Source organism: Kogia breviceps, chromosome 14 (assembly GCF_026419965.1).
Source record: "Kogia breviceps isolate mKogBre1 chromosome 14, mKogBre1 haplotype 1, whole genome shotgun sequence".
Taxonomy (NCBI): Eukaryota; Metazoa; Chordata; class Mammalia; order Artiodactyla; family Physeteridae; genus Kogia; species Kogia breviceps.
This window is the reverse complement of record NC_081323.1, coordinates 83488243-83508707: the sequence shown is the minus strand read 5'-3', so window position 1 is coordinate 83508707 and position 20465 is coordinate 83488243. Positions and strand designations below refer to the sequence as shown.

The 20465-nt window shown below is 59.2% G+C and overlaps 1 protein-coding gene across 2 annotated transcripts; it reads right to left on the bottom strand.

Annotated features, from left to right (window-relative positions):
- Positions 1–299: 299 nt before the first annotated feature.
- MYL10 (myosin light chain 10) lies at positions 300–12603 on the bottom strand. 2 transcript variants are annotated; one of them, XM_067011764.1, is made up of 7 exons: positions 12550–12603; positions 8469–8558; positions 7852–7927; positions 6832–6936; positions 3279–3357; positions 830–878; positions 300–572 (listed from the first exon to the last, which is right to left on the bottom strand). In XM_067011764.1, the coding sequence occupies exons 2-7, from the start codon at positions 8502–8504 to the stop codon at positions 474–476; spliced, it is 444 nt and encodes a 147-aa protein (XP_066867865.1). In that variant the 5' UTR covers positions 8505–8558; positions 12550–12603; the 3' UTR covers positions 300–473. The 2 variants fall into 2 exon arrangements, with proteins under 2 accessions (XP_066867865.1, XP_058894698.1); XM_059038715.2 differs by lacking the exon at positions 12550–12603 and adding an exon at positions 11382–11415.
- Positions 12604–20465: the final 7862 nt, after the last annotated feature.

The following is a 20465-nucleotide window of genomic DNA, read 5'->3' as shown; positions in this document are numbered from 1 at the left end:
AGTTCTTGTCTCCCTCACTGCATGGTCCTTCCGCCGGGGACAGGGCTGGCTCATCTCCATGTCCCTGGGACTGATACCAGGGCTGGCACGCACTAGGTGCTCAATAAACGCTTCATCAATGAAGGCGCTGTCCCGTGCCCCAGCTGGGGACCTTCAAAACTGCCAATTAGTTCTAAACACCAGCTCATCAGGAACATTTGAGCAAAGCCAGGAAGTAAAAACTTTGGAAAAACCAACAACATAGGAATGTTTAGCTTTCTCCCCAACCGGAGCATTAATCACAAAACCTCAGACCTTGTTACATTATTTATTCTTACTTTGCCGCTGACCCACAGGCCAGGGAGCCTTTTCCTCACACACACACGCTGGCTGCAGGGGCTCCTCACCGGCCGCCCCTCTTCCCCACCCCGAGCCCCGTGTTTGCTGCCTCTGTATGTGTGTCTGGGGTGGGGGTGGGCGTCGGTGGTCCCCTTTTAGTCCTTCTCTTCACCATGCGTGATGACGTAACACAGGTTCCTATAGTCCAGATTGCCACACACATCTGGCGGGAAAGCAGCAAACATCTGCTTGATCTGGGGAAAGAGCCGGGAGTCAGCCTCAGCCAGGGCCGGTGGGGGGCGGCCAGAGACGGGGGTCACCCAAGGGCATCGGGCAGAATGTCGCTCCCCTCTTTGGAGAGGGAGGCATCAGGGTGGAGGCCACAGAGGCCAGGATCTCACCCATCCTTGTTCCCAATGTCACCATCATCTCAGCAGATCGCTAAAGAAAGAGCGCTTCCCAGGAAGATACCTGTCGGCGCTGGGCCGGGCCCTGAAAAGGCGCCACTCACCTCCTCCTCACTGAAGCGGTCCGCCTGTGTCATGAGCTTCTCTTTGATGCTGTTCAAGGGAGAGGAAGGGTCACATTCAGGGTTAAGGGCCACTCTGCATGTGGACACGCAGATGCTGGGGCTGATGGCCCAGGAGGACACCAATCAGGGCTGACCCTACAGCCCCCAGAGGGCTGTGTGACCTCGGGCGGCCACTTCGGCTCTCAGCCTCCGTTGTAACGTGGACTCCCCCCTTCACATCAGATGGGAACCCAATGAAATGACCTTGGGACCCCGACATGACTGGGGGGGGCCGCTCTGATGTCCCATCGTGCACTAATGAGCGACCTCTAGGTCACTGAGGGGAGCCTCTTTGCCCTGGTTCTAGACGCACTGCCTCTTCAGCATATGATTTTTGCTGACATCTGTAAGGTGCTTCGGAGCGTGCAAGGTGCTTGCACTCAGCCAAGGAGCAGGAAGGCTACCCAGGTCCGTGTCGTCCTGCGTCGGCCCAGGTCTTCTTTGCTCCTCACGGCCCTGGGAGGTGAGTATTATTATCCCCCTTTTACAGAGGGGGAAACTGAGGCTCGGGAGGGGTACTGGCGTGCAGCGGCAGGGGGGTGGCTGTCCCCCTGCGTGGTCCAGAAGAACAGCTGCCCACAGGGGCCAGAGCTGCCCGGGGCCCGGAGGAATGGCCAGAGGTGGGGCATTTGAGGCTGTGGGGGAGGGATTGGTGCCCCCAGGAGCTCAGAGGGCCCCATAGAGCTCTCAGGGGGTGCAGAGGGCCGGGGTGGGACCAGCACCCGTGTGCCCTGCGGCGCCGGCAGCCGCCGCCCTGCTCCAGACCGACGCACATTTTCCACTATTTATGTTACTGAAGGACAGTCACAGTTTCCAACTCTCCACGCTGGGGACTTTTCACAGACTCTCTTTCAACCAGAGCCTCCTCTGTGGCCTCTGCCTGGCAGGTAGCCCCGTCTTTCAGAGCCCATAGCCCGGGGATGGCGCCTGAGGTTCCCAAACTGGGTCTCCAAAGGCTTCCTCCCAGCCCTGACTTTGCTCCAGTGGGAGGGAAGGTGGATGGCAGGAGAGGGGTGGGTTCGGGTCACCCCGGGGGGTTCCCCCAGTGCCCCTCTAGGTCTCCAAGGTGGGGCTGGGAACCCGGACTCTGAGGAAGGGGTGAAGGAGAGGGCCGCAGCCTGAAGAAACCCTCGGGAACCTCGGGAACCCCTCCCCGACCCCTGAGGAGAGGGTGACTCAAAACTCTGGGGGGTGAGGGGCTGTAAGAACGTCTGGGAGACAAGCTAGACCCTCCCCACTTCCTCCCTGCCCCCCTGCCCTCTCCCACCCGACCTCCACCACGTGCTGTGCTGATAGTGAATAGAAAGCAAAATTAGCCTCCAGCCGAGGCCCCGAGGCCTCCAGCATCGCAGTCATTGGCCCCGCGAAGCCTGTGACTAAGGAAGAAATCCCGCCTGCCCAGGGTCAGCCACGGGCCCAGGGAGGCCTTGGAGGCCCTGAAGGGACAGCTCAGAGGCTGACTCAGAAGGTTCAGTGTCTCAGCCCCTGCACAGGCTGCCTCTGCCCGGCCCGCCCCGGCCCGCAAGTCTCGGCTGTCTGCCCTGTGCCCTCCCCGGGCTGAGGCTCCCAGGCACAGCAGGCCTTAGCGCTTCCTGCCTCGGGGACGCCGGCCCAGTGGCGGCCGGACAGCTGCCCACAGCCACCTCACTCTCTCTGCAGCCCCAGCTGAGCTGGTTCCTTCCCAGGGCTACGCCTCCATCCCCACATCGCCTTGGGCCCTGGCTAACATCTGGCCCAGTCCTCTTCCCAACACCCTGGCTCCCACTGGTACCGGCCTCTTGTATTTCACTCACCCACCCACTCGCCTCCGTCCCGTTGGCCAAGACCCTTGCGGCGGCTGCAACCCTCTCTCCTCCTCCTCCAGGCTGGCCTCCGTGTTGCCCCTGCCTAACTGCTTCTTAGGCTCTCCCACGCCCCCAGGGCAGACCCACGGTCCAGGGCTACCCCGCACAGGCCCTGCCTTCCTCTCTGTGCTGCCCGCTGCCCACCCCCGCCGCCCTCCAGCCACAGCCGGCTCCTCCTCACCAACCCCAAACACGCCCTCTCTGCTCTGGCCAGGGCGATCCTTAGTCACCCTGCAGGGCCCACCTCTACCCCCAGCCATTCCTCCCTCGCTACCGGGAAGCCCTCGCCTGGGGACCCCATATTCCCCATACACATCCACACAGAGGGGGACACCGAGGCCCAGAGAGGGGAAGGGACGTCTAGTAATGGCTGAACTGGGCAGGGCAGCAGCCTCCTGGCTCCTGGCTGGAAGCTGCCTGAGATGCCTGAGTTCCAGGCAGGACAGGAGACTGGGCTGCGACCCACCCTGACCTGACCCCAGCCCATCTATCACCTGAGACCTTGGGGGAGAGAAAAACCAAAATGGAAGGCAGAGGAGTCTTACAAATCAGCCTTGACGAAACCTTTCCCTTCAGTGTCGAACACCTTGAAGGCGTGGAGAATGGTCTCCTCCGGGTCCGTACCTAGAAGCAGCACACACAGGCAGGGGGAGAGCATCAAGATGAAGAGGCCAGGCAGCGGCTGGGGGTGGGGCAGGTCCCACGGCCCCTGCAGAGGCCAAGGGCTCAGGGAGCTTCCTCCCCAGCTTCTAGTCCACAGTGAGGCCAGAGAAGGGATGTTTCAGAGAAACAAGGAACAGTAATCATAGCCAAGGGCTCTGCATATAGTAACATTCAGCCTGCACAGATGCACCTGGAAAAGCCTACTAGGCATTTACTATGTGCTTAACCCTCCTGCCCATTGGTCCCATTTTACAGATGATGAAACTGAGGTTCAGAGAGGTTAAGTGACTTGTCCAAGTTCTCACAACTGATGCTATGTGATTCGGCTATGGATGGAGGAGAAAGAGCTTTTACTTGGGGGCTGGAGGTGGGGGCTCTGGCAGTGGCACTGGAGGAGTCTGAGAGGTTGTTCAGGCCGGAGGCAGGGCAGGTGGGTCCACAGGTTTGTGGGAGTGAGGGAGCACATCCAGAGCAGTTCTGGTTTTATCACTTTTATAGTGTGGGCTTTGGGGAAAGATGTCATTAGAAGAAATGGTTCTACTAACACAATGGGATTAAATACGCAGCCCCCTGGTGGTACAGATGGGGAAACTGAGGCCCAGAGAGAGGAAGGGTCTCACCCAAGGTCTCAGGGACTGTGTGAATGACAGCAGGTGGCCTGGTGACCCTTACCTGGTGCTCTTCCCCCCGTCACGCTGACCTCCCTTCTCACTGTGGAACCAGGGGATGTCCCCTTCCTGCTTAAGGCTCAGCTGTGTCATTGGTGAAATGGAGACAAGGCCGGGGTTTGCTGCCCGCCTCCCAGGATCAGTTAAGATAAAGGGTCATTAATGGTAAAGGTCTTGACCGACATTATCACGGCTACAGGCACATCTGAGTGCTCTGTGCCAAGTCCATCCTGCAGCTTCGGCGCTGTACCCCGTGGGACTCCCGCACACCCCTTGTGGTAGGCCCTGATGCGCCAGTTTGTCAAAGAGGAAACTTAGCCTCAGAGAGGCTCTGTTACTTGCCTGAGGTCTCCCGCTATAAGGGGAGGAAGGGTTTGAAGCCAGCTCCTTGAACCTCCAGAGCCCCTTTCTTGCTCTGCCATGCTGTGTCCCCCCCATCAGACTGGGTCAGGGCCAGCTGTGTCCCCCCCATCAGACCGGGTCAGGGCCAGCTGTGTCCCCCCCATCAGACCGGGTCAGGGCCAGCTGTGTCCCCCCCATCAGACCGGGTCAGGGCCAGCTGTGTCCCCTCCATCGGACTGGGTCAGGGCCAGCTGTGTCCCCCCATCAGACTGGGTCAGGGCCAGCTGTGTCCCCCCATCAGACCGGGTCAGGGCCAGCTGTGTCCCCTCCATCGGACTGGGTCAGGGCCAGCTGTGTCCTCCCCCATCAGGATCATCCAGGACAGGATGATGTCTGAGTCACTCAACATTCCTGAGACTGGCCCTGAGTGACTGGGCCGGGCTCAGTGCTGGCCTTGCCAGCCTGGGAGCTCCTAGAGGCAGAGCCGTGGGCTTCCTCTAGGTAGGGTGGCAGGGAGCCAGTGTGCCCAGGCCAGAGGCTCAGTCCAGGGCCCGTCACAGCCTGGCCTTGCAGGAGGAGAAGGGGTGGCCATGGGATCACGGTTGGGGAGCTGCTGTGCAGTCTCTGCCTCCCAGGGTCTCCGGGGAGAGACCTCCGTGCCGGGGCAGCCTGGCTCCAGCCTGCCTTCCTCAGGACTGGCTGCATGTGGACCAGCTGCCCCGGGTTCAGGCCCCATGGCTGGACATTTACCACACCCGATCCTCTCCTCTCTCCTCCCAGAATGGGCCTCTGCTCTGCAGACTGCAAACCTCATCAAATGGGCTGCAGAGAGACTGCTTCCCCTCATTGCTGTTGGGAACCTCATGACAGTGTCCTTGTCCCAATTAGAGGGACGAGGTGGTGCCTGCCCAGCCCCGCAGCTCCTGTCCCCACCCCAGGCTCGGCCAAGTTTGCATGACAGGCTCAGCTGGAGCTCCAGCCCCGGAGCCCCTGCGAAAATGAGAAAAAGCTGCAGCCCTGGGTCAGCGCTCTTAGCTCAGCTGCGGACAGACGCGAGCTCCAGGACTTGCTTTAAAGTCACGGCTGGAGTCATGCATGCCTTTTCCTGTGAGTGTATCCCTGCCTGCCCCCTGGACTTCTGCGCTCTTCAAGGTGGTGGCCATGGTCCCAGGAATAACCCCTAACAGCTGCCCAGAGGTGGGCCTGAGGGCACTGTTCTGTCAGCTGGACAACACCGGGCTGTCGTGGGCTTAGTGGTGGCCCCCAAAAGATACACCCAGGTCCTCATCCCCAGGACCTGGAAATGTCATCTGGAAAAAGGGCCTCTGCAGATGTAAGGAAAGGCTCTTGAGATGGACTGATTATCCTGGCTTATCCGGGTGGGCCCTAAGTCCAATAACAAGTGTCCTTACAGAAGTGAGGCAGAGGAGAGACAGAAGAGGAGGGGCAGCGTGGCCACAGAGGCAGAGGTGGGAGCGAAGCAGCCACCAGAAGCCGGAAAAGGTGAAGCACGGGTTCTCCCCTGGAGCCTCTCAGGGAGCCTGACCTGCCAGATCTCAGATTTCTGGATTCCAGAACTGAGAGAATACATTGCTGTTTTGTTGAGCCGCCAAGTTCGGGGTCATCTGTTACAGCAGCCTCGGGAAACTAACGCAACCCCCATTTTACAGACAAACAAACTGAGGTGCAGAGAGCAGATCAGCCTTGCCCAAGGTCACCCTGGGGGGCAGTGGGAGACCAGGTCTTAAGCCCAGTTGTAGCCGAGGCGCCAGGGGAGGGTATCAGGCAGGGGCCGCCTGAGCATGGGATGGCGATGAGACCCACCCCGCAAGGGCAACCGCAGCCCAGGCTGGCCCTTCCTTCCGACCACGGAACCCCAGCCCGGCCTGATGCTGCGTCTCAGGGGAGCGAAGTGGTTAGAGCCAGAGGCGGGGTTACAGTTCCATCCCTGCCACTTCAATGCTGGGACGCCTCGAAGGAGGCCCCTGATCCTTTCCCTGGAGGAGAAGCCCATCCTGGACTGGGGTTGGCCACAGAAGCTTCCAGAAGCCCCCTCCCCCATACCACCTTCTCCTGTCAGCAGCGGGTGGTAAGGCAGAAGAGACAAGATGAGCCCAGCGCTAGGAAGGGGGGGCTGCGGCTGGGGCACCTTCCTGGTGGTGGGCAGAGGGTTTTCTGGCAAACTGTCCCGCTGGGCGCCTCACAGCCCTGCAAACCGGGCTCATTACATTCACCCCACTCTGTGATATAGAGGTGGAAACCGAGGCAGGGTCTGGTGTGTGTGCCCCGGGGGGCCGGTGTCTGGGGCTGCACCATTCTCCCAGCTGTGGCGTGCGTTGATGGAGGGTACGTCAGCACACAGGGCCCTGCCTACCCACACCCACTCGCCCGTCCCCTCCCCGGGGCCCCCTGGGGACTCACTCACCCTTCAGCTTCTCCCCAAACATGGTCAGGAAGACGGTGAAGTTGATGGGCCCTGGGGCCTCCTTCACCATGGCCTCCAGCTCCTCGTTCTTTACATTGATGCGGCCTGGGGGAGACACCCAGGAGTACAGGGAGGGTCAGAGGGGACCCTGCCTGCAGGCAGCCCAAGAGAGCAGAGCTTGGGACCACGGAGCAACCTGCAGAATCCCCCAGCCCTACCGTCTCACCCGCCCGCCACTCAGCCCTAAGACCCTGCCCCCCTGCTGGGAGACTTCAGGATGGAGGCATGTTCAGCTGTGGTCAGCACCGGGCTGCCCCCGCCTCACCCCCCCCGCCACCACCCCTGCCTCCTTGGAAAGGAGAGCAAGTTGGTGGTTACACCCATTTTACAGATGAGGAGACTGAGACCCAAAGAAGCTGAAGCTGAGGCACACAGGAGAGGAAGACCTGGGCCTCGTGGCTCACGTGCCCCAGGAGGGACGCACCGGCTGCCTGGAGATGGGGACTCGGGCTCCTCACGGTCCCAGTGGCCAACCAGATCTCTGGGAGCTTAAGGTTCAGTCCGGAAGTGAGTTGCTTACGCCCCTGTCCCCCAACCCCAGTGCCCCCATCCAGGCTTAAGGCCCATCCCTGGGCCCTCAGAGAAGGCAAAAGCCTCGCTGGCAGCTGAAGACCACCCAGTAACCCAAGTCCCGCCCCTGGATATCTCCAGCCTCTTCCCACCCCCCTGCGTCTCCCCCTGCTCTGCTGACCCCTCCCCTTCCCCCTCCCAGACTTTACACGGGCCACTACTGTCCCTGAAATGCCCCCCTCCCTCCCCTGGCCAGTCCTCCTCTAACACCCGGGCGTCTCCCCTGACCTGCCAGGCGGTGGCCGCCCCTCCTCGGCACGCCCAGAGAACACCAGCCCCTCACACCCCCTGTGCCAACCGCCCTGGCCTGCCCCCAGCCGCCCACTCTTTCTGGACGGCCAGGGCTCGGCCCACCCCCAATCCCCAAGCCTCTGGCTGCTGGCCACCCACCCAGGGCAGCAAAGGTGTCCCTCAGGTCCTCCTTGTCGATGAAGCCATCCCGGTTCTGGTCCATGATGGTGAAAGCCTGGCAGAGACACGGGCACTGAGCAGCCACCTGCCCACCTGCCCAAGCCCAGGCCCCCTCCCCAGAGAGGTCCCCCCCTCCCTGCAAGGGGCTGTCCTCTCAACCACTGTTGCCAGGGCAACCTCAATACAGGCCCTCTGGCCACCCGGTCACCCAGCTCAGCATGACATCAGCATGAGAGGGATGGTTAAGCTGCCCTGGGCTCCTACTGTGTGCCAGCACGTGCTGGGGCTTCGTGGCCATACCTCATATCACGCTCCCAGCAACCCCATTTGACAGAGAATGAAACTGAGGCTCGGAGAGAGGAAGGGCTTGCCCTAGGTCACACAGCAAGCAAAGGCTCAGGGAGAGAGGGGTCGGGGCTGCCCAAGGACGGCTCGTCACATCTCCAGAGTCTAAGCTATAGCATGGCAGCTTCTAAGGAGAGTGATGTCGCCACCCCCCCAGGGACTGAGGGCTGACCCGACGCCTTGCCGGCTCCCTAAGGGCTTTCCGTGCATTCCTGTAACCCTCCCAGCGGCCCTGGGGGCGGCTGACCAACCTCTTTAAACTCCTGGATCTGGGACTGATCGAACATGGAGAAGACGTTGGAGCTGGCTCCTCCTGCTCTTTTCCGGGCTCTTCTGGGTGCCTGCGAGGTTCCAGGGGAGGCCTTACAGAAGCCCCTTCCTGGGAAGGTCCCCCATTCGCCCCACGCAGCCCTCAGGGCTCATCTCCTGAAGGACACTGCCCGCCCCCACGGACGCCAGCAAACAGACCAGGCTCCTCATGAAGCCTGGCAGAGAAGCGGGGCGTTTCCCTGCTTCTTCTCACCGGCAAGAAGCCAACAGAGCGGCTTCCCCGCTGGGCTACCTGCTACTTCCCTGACGGGCCCCTGACTCCAGAACACAGGAGGTCAGTGCCCAGGATGCGGAGCAGAGAGGGGCGTCTTTTCTAGCGCCAGCCGCCACGTGGGGGCCCTCCTCTCCTGCCACCCTCCCCAGTGTTCAGGGTAACACCCAGATCCCTTAGCCCTGTGAGGTCTGTCCCTTGTCCCTCTCCCAGAGCATCCGCCCCCCCCCCCACCCCAACCTGGATCCCCCCAACTTGCTTTGCGCTTCCTTCTCTCCCAACTTTTGCTCCTGCCATTCCCACTACCTGGGACACCTTCCCTGCCTTCCATCGGGATGAATCCTCATCCTTCAGGCTCAACTCCTCTGCCTCCTCCTCTGAGAAGCCTTCCCTGACTAACCCCGACCCAAGGCCAACTTAGAGCTCCCCCACCCCCCTGCACCCCCCCACCAGTCTTGGGCTTCCACACCCTGTGGCACGTAGCACACTGTCCTGCCGTATCTCCCTGTGTCTGTCCCACCACTGGGCTCTCCTCCCCCACCCAGGGCCTGGCTCCGATCGGGGATTGGTTTGGAAATAGCTGCCCAGAGCTCAGGGCACATCTCGGGGCAGTAGGCAGAGCGGGTGACCACCCACGTGGAGGGTCTCTGGCCAGACTTCCTGCCTCCGTGTGTTTCTTTCTGGATGTCATGGTGCCTGAGAGTCGTCCACTACTGGGCATTTGCTGAAAGCTCTCTGTTCCCAAACCCCTCCAAGGGACCTTTCTCTCAGCAGCCGTCACTAAGGTCCCCATGTGCAAGGAGCCCCAGACTTGGCTTGTGATGGGGGGAAAGGACAGTCGGGACTTCACAAAGGAGGACGTGGAAGGGGACACTCCACAGACGTGGGCATCCCCACACCCAGCTCGGGCCTCCATCTCAGCCCCTTCCACCCTCTGTGCCCAGCCCCTGTCCACCCCATCCCAGAGCCCGGGCTTCCCCGGCGCCCCCGCGCCCGCCCCCAGCGCCTCTGTGGTCTCCCCTCCCCGCGGCTCACTCCTGTCTGCTGGCCTAATGTCCCCACCCGCGCACTTGCCCCCAACTCCCCTGGGTTCCTGGGCTCCCTTCAGGAGCTGCAGTGCCCGGCTGACTTATAATTAGCTCTTACTGCGTCCTTTGTCTCCACTAATCCTTTGAAAGGGGGCTGGCAGGGCGGCCAGGACATTGTGATGCTGTAAAACCCCTGTAATATTTATAAATCCCTTCAGACATCATAAAGAAAAGAACCTCCCTGTGGAATTCATCTCACATAATTACATATACATTTCCTTCTGGTTAATAAAAAGCAATCACTTCCATCTGTGGGATATGCTACCCTTTCTCTCCTCAGAGCTGCCCTCGGCCACGGCATCCCCCATCCCTGTCTCGCCCCAGCCTTTCAAGTCCATCTGGGGGAAAAGTCACCCTACTGTGTGACAGACCCTGTTCTAGAACCTTGCAAGGAAGGAAGGGGTTGTTTTCTCCTACTGCACAGGCAAACCTGAGGCCCAGGGCCCTGGCCAGACTTCTGACCTCCTAGCCAGGACCCTTTCCAGCCCAGCTGTCTTGGAAATTCCCTTTTATAATGTGCCTCTAAAAAATAAAAATCCGCTGAAGGAAACATCTCAGGGCAGAAGGAGGTCACCCAGACCTGAGTTCTAAGCCTGGCTTTGCTACTCACAGCCTCTGTGATGTTAGGAAGATCAGTTTTCTGCCCTGAGCCTCACTTATAAAACCGAGACAACGTCTCCCTCAAAGCATCCGGACATGTATTAGGTACCTGCTGACCTCCAGCCAGGCCCTGTGCCCAATCCCAGGGACCTAGAGCTGAGTCAGGCCCGGTCCTTGTCCCCAAGGAGCTCACAGCCCAGCTGGGAGACAGACAATCAGTAGAGGGTGATGGAGGTGGGGGAAGATGCTGAGAACACAGAAGAGCCTCTGTACTGCTGGGGTACTCAGGGCAGACCTCCTGGAGGAGGTGGCTTCTGAGCTGAGGCTTGACAGAGTTCTCAGGCCGGGAGGCACTGATGAGGGTGAGTGAGACAGGGGCATGAAAGAACAGCACCACTGAAAGCCTGCAGGGAGACCCAAGGGGCTGGAGCACAGGGGCAAGGAGAAGGTGGCAGGGCAGGCCCCACATGGCCTGAAGGACCCCACAGCAAGGCCAGCAGCCCCCATGCCAGGCTCCACAGACCCAGGCTGTCCTGGAATAGTGACCCCGACCCCCGTAGGAAACATGTTCGCCTAGTGAGATCAGAGCCCCACTTTTCCCTGAAACCTCCAAGCCTGGCCCACCCTGTCCCCCTCCACCCTCCTCTTCCTCGACCCCCGCCCCAGCCTTCACCTCGGCAACCCCCACCGAGTCCAGGAAGGCAGAGGCCCAAATCAGGACCCACAAGGATGGACTGGCCGGGTGCAGGGATGACATCAAGGGTGAAGAAAAGGTCAGGACAGTCACAACATCAGGTCAAGGTCAAGGATGTCAGTGAGAGAGACAAGGTCAAGGTCAGGGTGAGTTCAGGCAATGAGGTAAAGGTCAGAATCACAAATGAAGCCAAGGTCACAAGATGAGGTCAAGGTCAGGAGGTGGGGCAGCACCAGCCTACCATGGTCTGGATGGCTCCCTCGAGCTGCAGCAGGGCTGGGGGAGCGCGGCGACAGCTCTTTAAATAGTGCTCCAGGTCCGGACAACAGTTTGGAAGGTGACAAAGGACAGGAAGGGGGCCTCCCTGCCAGGCACCTGTCAGGGGCCATTGAGAGCGGGTGGAGTTGTGGGATCCAGAGACTGTCCAAACCACAAGGCTCGCCACCAGTGCAGGCCAACAGGATCTCTGCAGCCAAGGGACAAAGGCCCAGGAAGGGGCTCCTGGCTGAGGACACACGGTAAGTTGAGGCCTGGAGACAGCTGGGAAGACTTGGCCTTGGGCCAGGCCAGTTCAGGAGAGCTCCCAAGGCAGGGCCACCCATGCCAGCTGGGGAAACTCAGGGCGGCACCGTGGCCTGACCCCTCGAGCTGTGTGACCCTCGGTGGGACACCCTCCTCCGGAAGGCTCGGTCCTCTCACATGGAAAGCGGGGAGCACGTGACTCTGCCTGGTCAGCCCGTGGAGAGGGTTTCTGCATCAGCCTGGCCCGCAGCGACCCCTCAACCGATAGTACTACTGCCACCATTACCCACCCCAGCCTGGGCCCCCTGAGGGCGTTGAAAATAGTCCAGGGAGTTGAAAGAGCAAAGAGACAAACGAGAAAAATGGAGGTGACTCTGATGAAGGAGAACTGAGAAATCACATGCCCATCCACTCTGGCCACACACACAGCGGGACGTAGCCCGTCCCCGCCAGGCCTGGGCCAGCCCAAGAATTCTCCAGTTCATGTGACAAGCCGAGCCTGCACCTGCCCCTGGCAGGGGCCCCCTGTGTCCAAAGCAGCAGCCCGGCTGCCCAGTCCATCCAGCCAAGTCGGCCCCCACCTGGGGCCACCACGTCTGATGGGCTGCCAGGGCCGGCAGCGCTGGGCTCAGGCTGTGGGTCCGCCCGGCCCCAGGCACAGGACGGCTTAACTGTCCCCGGAGCTGGCCTTAGGCCTCCAGGCCCCAGTACGGCTGATCCCCTGTCTTGGGGGAGGGAACGTGCTGACAATGAAAACGAGACGAGTAGCTAACATTTACGAAACACAGCAAGTCAGGCTATGTCCTAAAACTTGTGTCTTCACGTTGACTCCTTTACCCCGTTTTCCAGGTGAGGAAACCGGGGCACACCCGGGTTGAGTCACTCACCCAGGCTGATGAGTAGCGGTGCCAGGATGGGGGCTCCTCTCGAGTGGTTCCGGAAGGTTTTACCCATTACGACGCTCCCCTCCCCAGGCCATCCTGGACCAGCTCACTCTGACCAGCCCCTCTGACCTCCCCGAGAACTGTGATGGAATCTCCCGCCCTGAGCTGGGCCAGGCCCCGCCATGCTGGCCCCTGGCAGGGACCAGCCACGTGGGCTACAGGGGTTCAGCAGGTCAGGGTGAAGGGAAACTGGCTCTGGGCACAGGAGCCGGGATTCCAGTCCCAGCCCCGGCTCCACCCACTGTGGGAGCTGAGCTGTGTGAGCACGGCAGGCACCTGCCCCTTTCTGGGCCTGCGTGGAGGAGGGGCAGGTGGCCACTGTCCGTGCCAGCTCTGGCAGCAGCCTTTCCTGGCCTGGTCCATGAGCCTGGCCCTGGGGCCTCCTGACTCTGGGCTTGCTGAGCGGGGAGAGACGATGCCATCCGGGGCTACCACCCCTGCTTCCTGCTGGCCGGAGGTGTCCATATGCAAGGCCTGGGTGTCCCTGAGCTCCTGCTTCTGGAGATCACTGCTCAGGACAATGCAGGGGCTCCTGAGGGCCCAAGACAGTCCTGAGCTCTCGGAGAGCTGCCAGCCTGCCAGGAGGAGGGAAATGCAAGAGGGAATCGCAGTGAGTCACAACAGAGCTTACAAATGCTGAGTAAATGAGTCGCCATGGTTTCCTTCCCTGGCCGCCTCCTCCTTCATATTATGAAAGCAGGAAGAGCTGGTCAGAAATCTGGTGGAGACCGTGGAAACCCCCCAGGAGACATGGTCGGGAAACACTTGTCCCTGGGGTGGAGGGGAGTAGAGGGAAATGTGAGGCGCATGCGGCGGTCCTGAGAAAAAGAAGCTCTGAGTTGCACCCTCGCTGTGGGACTGTCTCTCAGCAACACACAGACCCTCAGTTTTCCCCATCTGAGAAATGGTGCCAGAAAGCTGGCTGCTTGGAAGCGGCCATCAGGCAGCCCAGTGCCCTGGGAAGGAGTCTCTGGCCCGGTTTGGAGGGCAGAGCCCCCACATGGATAGAATTCTTTTTTTTTTTTTTTAATAAATTTATTTATTTTTATTTTTGGCTGCGTTGGGTCTTCGTTGCTGCGCGCGGGCTTTCTCTAGCTGCGGCGAGCGGGGGCTACTCTTTGTTGTGGTGCGCGGGCATCTCACTGCGGTGGCTTCTCTTGTTGCAGAGCACGAGCTCTAGGCACACAGGCTTCAGTAGTTGTGGTGCGCGGGCTCTAGAGCGCAGGCTCAGTAGCTGTGGCGCATGGGCTTAGCTGCTCCGCGGTATGTGGGATTTTCCCGGACCAGGGCTCGAACCTGTGTCCCCTGCTTTGGCAGGGGGATTCTTAACCACTGCGCCACCAGGGAAGCCCCTGGATGGAATTCCTGATGCAACTTACCACCACAGTCCCCCATCAGCCTGATGGGGCTATGGCAAGTCTGTTGCCATCACCAGGTCACGTTGTTTGGCTCGGCTGACCGCTGGGAGACGGCCAGTCGTTGGGGTCAGAGAGACCCCCTGAGGGGTTTGTGGTCCCAGCCAGGTGCTCCCAGGAGCAATTAGTCTCAGAACTGGAATTTCAGGTGGGCCCCAGGGAGTCAGAGGACTCAGACGCTTGTGAAGAGCACCCCACTTTCCAGAGGGCAACCCGAGGTCTCAGGGGTGACCAAGCCAGGATGGGAACTTGAAAGAGACCAATCGCCTTAGGACAAGGCCACCCCGCTGCAGGGTGACAGCCGTCACCCAGACCACATGAGAGCAAGCTGGGGCAGGTGGCTTTACCCCTAACCTCTCACCACTAACTCTTTGTGATCGGCAGGCTGTCCCCTGCCCCCCCAGGCCCACTGCCCTTGGATACTGCCCCCACCGCCCCAGCCAGCCACCACCTTGACCTCCAGTGCTTTCCAAATCCTTCCTTCATTTTCCTTCCTCCAAGCCTTTGCCCAGGTCACATGCCCCCCCCTCCCCTCCCCCACTGGAGTCACTGTCTATCTCCAACCTCTACTCCGCAGAGCAAGGACCACCTGCTTTTCCCTCACCACCCTTGCCCCACCTAGAGGCTTTCAGTCACCTGGCCTATGGGAGCATGGAGGGAACCATCAGCCCTCTGAGTCCAGCCCTGCTAGATGCTGAGTGTCTTTTGCAGCCTCCCCATCAAGTGGCTGTTGCTTGCATACCACCTGTGATGGGGAGCTCACCACTTTCCAAGCAAAGGCAACTCAAATTGGCAAATGCTCATTGATTGTCTACTGTGGCCCTCCACTGGGTGTTCTGGGGGACTAAGAACTCATCCTTGACAATTCCTGGGCTTGGGTCATTGTAGTAACCCAGTCAGACAATGAACGCTGAGTTTCTTCATTCACTCATCAATTATCCATTGGGTGCTACGCACGGAGCTGAACAAAACAGGTGTGGCTCTGAGAGTGAGGGGACCAGACAAAAAGTGCCAACACCCGCCCGTTCAGAGGGGACATTATGGGCTGGGACCCAATGAACTGGGCCTTGAAGGATGAGGAGGACGCAGTGGGAGAGGTCACTGCTCTGAGAGGAGAGCACATAAGGTGTGGGTGTCCTGGGGCACCCATGGAGTTGCTCAGATATGAAAGGCCGAGTGGGAGGGGCCAGGGGCCAGCGGGAGAGGGCAGCAGAGGGGGCAGGGCTGTTCAGATGTGGCACCCCGACCACTGAGAGGGGACCTCGAGGGCCCAAGCAGGACCCAGCAAAGGATTCCCAGACCGGGCTTGGGGCTCCATCGTGTCTTGGTTTAGGGCCACTCTTGGCACACTGGCAGAGGAATCCTGTCCATTCTCCTCCCGCAGCTATTTTTATAGCAGGATGCTGTGGCCACAGGCCCCTTGAACGGGGTGCCTCTCCCACACTTCTGCAGATCAAGCACACTGGGCAGCCCTCTTGGCCGCTGCTACGAAACAGGCAGGAGGCATCCTGGGAGACATTCTTCTTAGCTTTAAAGGCTTCCTTGTCTTTTCTAAGTGGCTCTAAATTAGAGGAAGTCTCCAGACAGGGGTGGGCCTGGGGAGGAGGGACAGCAGGGAGTTTGGGAAAAGGCAGACCTCCCCCTAATTATCCTTAAGATCTCCGTCATCCCGTCTGCTAATTAGAAAGTTGATGTACGTGAAAGGCAATTTCCTTTGGGATAAGAAGGCGCACAGGGTAAATTGGCTCTGAATCTGGGTTCTGCTGGAAACATTAACTGCAGAGTGGTGGCCTGAGTCTGGCCCCCCGTCACTCGGGAGGGGGTGGATGCCTCAACCATGAACACAGGGACTACTGTGCCAGCAGCGTGTGTTGGATGTCCCTCGGCCAATGCCGGATTTATTGGTCTGGATTCTGAGTGGGGAAAGCGGTCTTCAGGAAGCTTGCATCTCCCTGGTATTAGGGCCCCGCCTCCCAGGGATTATTTGGTGAGCCTAGTTGTGGGAGGGAGGGGACTGACCCCTTTGTCCAGCCTCTTATCTCATGACTGGGGATGTGATGGGGAGGTGGGGGATGGTGAAAAGCAGGTATCAGAACCCAGACCTCCTGAGCCCTGGCTTGACCACCCCCCCGGCCCCCCCCCAGGGGAGGTCCTTCTCACGTGCTCGCATTGCCTTCCTCAGAGTTAAGTGGCTACAGAGTTTGACAGGACGTATGGCGACCAGGTCACAGCCAGGAGGATCCAGGGGTCCCCGGGTAGAAGTGGGGGCTCTCACGGCAGCATCACTGCAGAGGGTGACGTGACTTGTCTTTCTAGCCTCAGCAGCCACAGGGCGGGTCAGACCCAGCAGCAACTTGTGCTGAGGGGGTCACAGGGATGTACAGCAGCACAGGAGTAACCTAGGGATTGTAGCTCACAGCCAGCTGAGCTCAGACATGCGGTTGTAAAAGTGCAGGTATTCTTGGGTTGCATTCATAGAGGTCTAGGTCCTCGATACAGGGAGGTGACAGTGCTACCTTCTGTTGACCTACACAAACCATAGAAAACTTAGGCTTGAACCTAGCACTGAGCTTTGCAGGGGAGGGCTTTTTGGAGGATAGCCATGTGAATTGTGGCTGAGGGGCTGGGGACTCTCAGCTGGAGATTGACAGCCTCGGTGGGAAGCATAAATGTGGCAGTTTATGAGCTGGGCCATGCACGGCCTGTACCCACCCAACTGGGAACACTCTTCAGCTCTCCAGCCTCCACTATCCTTCCTCCAGGTATTTGCCGTCAGGCTCACAGGCTTTCTCCAAGCTCTGTGCCTTGGGAAGAACTTTCCCCTCTGTTATCCCCTTTTAGTTCTACTTTGGGTTATGAGCTATTGCTACGTAAAGAATCACCCAAATCACAGTGGCGTGTTCACGGTTTCTGTGGGTCAGAAATTCAGAAAATGCATAGCAAGGAAGGCTCGTCTCTACTTTGTAATGTCTGGGACACTAAGGCCAGGGATGGCTGGACAGCTAGCACTGGAAACCTCTGAAGGCTTGACCACGCATGTGTTTGGGGTCTGGGCTGGGAAGGGGAGAGGGGGACAAGCGGTGAATGGTGGGGACCAGCCCCCTGGCTCACAAAGCACAGACCTCATCCCATCAGACAGCTGAGAAAACTGAGGCCTGAGGCAGGGAAGGGCTGGCTCGAGGTGCCACTGGAAGACTTTTACCACATCCTGGAAGAGACCTGGGAGCTGAGTCAGAGGGGATGTCCAGACGGGCTTCCCACTCACTCTTCGCGTTGTGGGACATCCTGGCGGCAGATGGTGGCCCAGGCAATGCTTGGACTCGGGGGCCTCCCAGGGGCCTGGAGACGGCCAGGCAGGCCAATTTGCTGTACTAACGTGTGCTTCCTGCGGCTCAGGGCCTCCTCACAGCCTGTCCTGTGAGCCGGGCCAGAGGCAACAGGACAAACTATAATAATGTCAGGCCACGCCCCGCTGCCCTGGCTTAGCGATTAGCCCAGTTGCCCAGCGTCCAGCAGCTTCCGCCCCCGCCTGGCTCAGGGTGGGGTGAATCAGAAGCCAGGACAGGGGGTGGGCCACTTTTTAATGCCCCCTACCACCCCTACCCCCCAGGAAAAGAGCCTGTAGATGGAGCTTCCTTGCCCTGTGAAGGAGATCGTGGAGCCGGGCCCCCCTCCCACTCCACAGGCTGGAGCGCCCACAGTGGAGGGACGGTGGAGAGCAGAGCCCTCCCTGGAAGGCATCCCTCCCCAGTGCCCGGGGCCTGTGGGCTGATCTGTAGGGGGAACAGCAGTATAGCTGCAATCTTCTCCCCAGGGTCTGGGGGCTGTGGATAGACCAGAGCCCGAATTTGGAATTAGACCTGGGTTTGGGTCCTGCTGGGCCTGACTTCTCTGTGACCTAGTACACATCACTGAATTGCCTCAGGGTCTCTGTTTCCTTACCCGTAACCCGAAACTGTTTGTATTTAAGAAAAAATTTGATTGAAGTGTACTTGATTTACAATGTCGTGTCAATTTCCCCTGTGTAGCAAAGTGACTCAGTTATACATATATGTATTCTTTTTTCATATTCTTTTCCATTCTGGTGTATCACAGGATATTGAATATAGTTCCCTGTGCTCTACAGTAGGACGTTGTTGTTTATCCATGCTGTCTATCAGAGTTGGCCTCTGCTAACGAAATCGGTTGTATTTACTCAGCAAGTTGGTTATGAGGGTTAAAACCTCGCGTCTGGAACTTGATCGGTGATTATCAATTGGGGCTACAAACCCTGTCTGGTCGTTGGCAGAAGACATGGCTGTCAGAGACAAGATCCCCCAAACTGCAAGGCCACGTGGCCCAGCCGTCCTTGGGCCCAGGGTCTAAGCCGGCTATTATGTCACTGCACTTCCAGATACTAACTTGCAGGGGAATGCCGGCTGCGTCTGTGTCACGCACGTATAGGCCTGCACCCCAGCCCGAAGCAGAGGACCCAAAACACAGTGGGCCCTTACCATCAACAGCTGTGGACTGTGCTTCGCATTGATGCCTTCTGCAGACGCTGGCTCGACCACAGGCCGGGCTCGCATCCTCCCCTGTTCAAGAAACAGATTAGCTTCAAACTCGTCCCAGTTGTGTAATAACCGTTCGTTGAGACCTTCTGGAAAGATCAAGGAAGTGTCAGCATCTTCGGTGGAACGGAACACAGATATATTGGGAGGATGGTGGTTGGGAAATGTGGAGGTCGTGTGTGTGTCTGTGTGCGTGTGTGTGTAGATAAATGCTCACCTCCTACAGTAGGAAGTCCTTAGATAAACTTGACACTGAGGAGCCAACTGGTAGCAACACAAGCTTGTTATTTAGTGCTACGGAGGGAACCCTGAAAGAATCAGCTGGAATTGAGAGCGGTGGCCTCTGCGGCAGGGGAGAAATGGGGCAGGAGGAGGGGTAGGCCTGTGGAACTGTGGAACTACGTAACTCTTATTACAGCCTCTCATTGAGGGGCCTGCTTACATTTGACAAATTAAAATTAAAAGGAAGAAGTATGTACAGTTGAGTCGACCTCTGTCTCCCTAGTCTTCGGGGCCCTGAGGGCGATGGGTGGGGAGCAGGGCTGCCTTGGGCCTGGTGTAGCCCACGCAGGGCTGGGCACATCGTGGTCCTCAGGGAAGCCACCCGAGGTCACGCTCTCACTGTCACCAGACCCTGGGGCCCGGTGGAGCAGCAGACGCCCCGGACCTCCGAATGCTCACGCTGCGGGGAGCCTGCAAGGCGCTCCAGTGGCCCAGGGGCACTTTTGAAGTCCCAGTACCTTCTAAGCATTCCGTTTAACAAGCTGGGTGCTGCAGGCACCTGGATGAAAGATGCTGTATGAAGACAGGAGACAATTACCCATTAAAGCCATTTTCTTAGAAACAGGAAGGTCCCATTTGCCAAGAGTAAACAGTGGGGGCGGGCCCAGACTGGGAAAGTCGTTCTGGGGGCCTCAGAAGCCGGTGTGAGTCAGAGCTCAGGGTCAAGTAAGGACAGAGCTCCCTCCCCCGAACCCCGAGGGTGAGAAGTCAGCAGAGATACAGCGGCAGGGCCCCCCCACAACCCCAGGGTGGCAGGAGAGGCCCCACGCCACGGCTCTCCACCCTGCCTGGCAGGAATGGAGGAATACCAGACCAGCCCAGATGGAGGGACACCTCCACGGAACTCAGGGACACCCACATCCTCTGCAGATGTAACCTCGATGAAGGGACAAACGGGGAAGCGAGCCCTGGCGCTCCCTTCTCACGAATCTCACAAGCCGCTGTTGAGGACCTCCTGCGTGATGCTGGGGGCCTGGGCTGAAGCACTGGGCGGGACAAGCATCCTGCCCTCCTGGGGCGCAACTCTTAGTAGCCAAGCCTCTTGGGTGCTTACGGCGGACCAGACAACTCTGCCAAGTGCTTTAAGGGCTGTGGCTCTTTTTACCTTCACCCTGACCCTCGAAAGTGGTCTGTTAGGATCCCCATTTACAGAGGAGGCGAAGTGACTTGCTGAGGTCGCCCAGCTAGTAAGTGAGGAGCTCCAGGCTCTGAGCAAGTAACCACTGCACTGCCCACCCCCCAATCTCCTCGGCATCTGCCCTGCCTGCAGCTGCGAGGCTGGTAATCCGGCTGGTGTCCATCCCTTGAAGGGCAGCCTCACCTTGCAGACTCCCAGCCTCCAGGAGGACTCGAACCCCTCTCCAGCCCATGCCTCTTTCCTGGAGGTCCCTCAAAGCCAGATCAGGGAGTCAGGCACTCCCTCCATGCTGACTGCACCCCCATCACTGAGAACCATCCATTCAAACTTCCAAGCCAGTGAGCTGGGGCCAGTTCCAACTCCTCCTGCTCCCTGCTCTCCAGATTTCATCAGCTCACAGAGAGGAGAGGCTGCATGTCTCTGACGGGCCAAGTAGAACCTGGGGTCAGGACCCAGCAGCCCAGAGCATATCCA

Coding starts and splice junctions, on each gene's coding strand:
- MYL10 (XM_059038715.2), bottom strand. Junction 7,928..8,468: donor AGATCCAGGAGTTTAAAGAG/GTTGGTCAGCCG, acceptor TGTCTCTGCCAG/GCTTTCACCATCATGGACCA. Junction 6,937..7,851: donor GGACACCTTTGCTGCCCTGG/GTGGGTGGCCAG, acceptor TGTCTCCCCCAG/GCCGCATCAATGTAAAGAAC.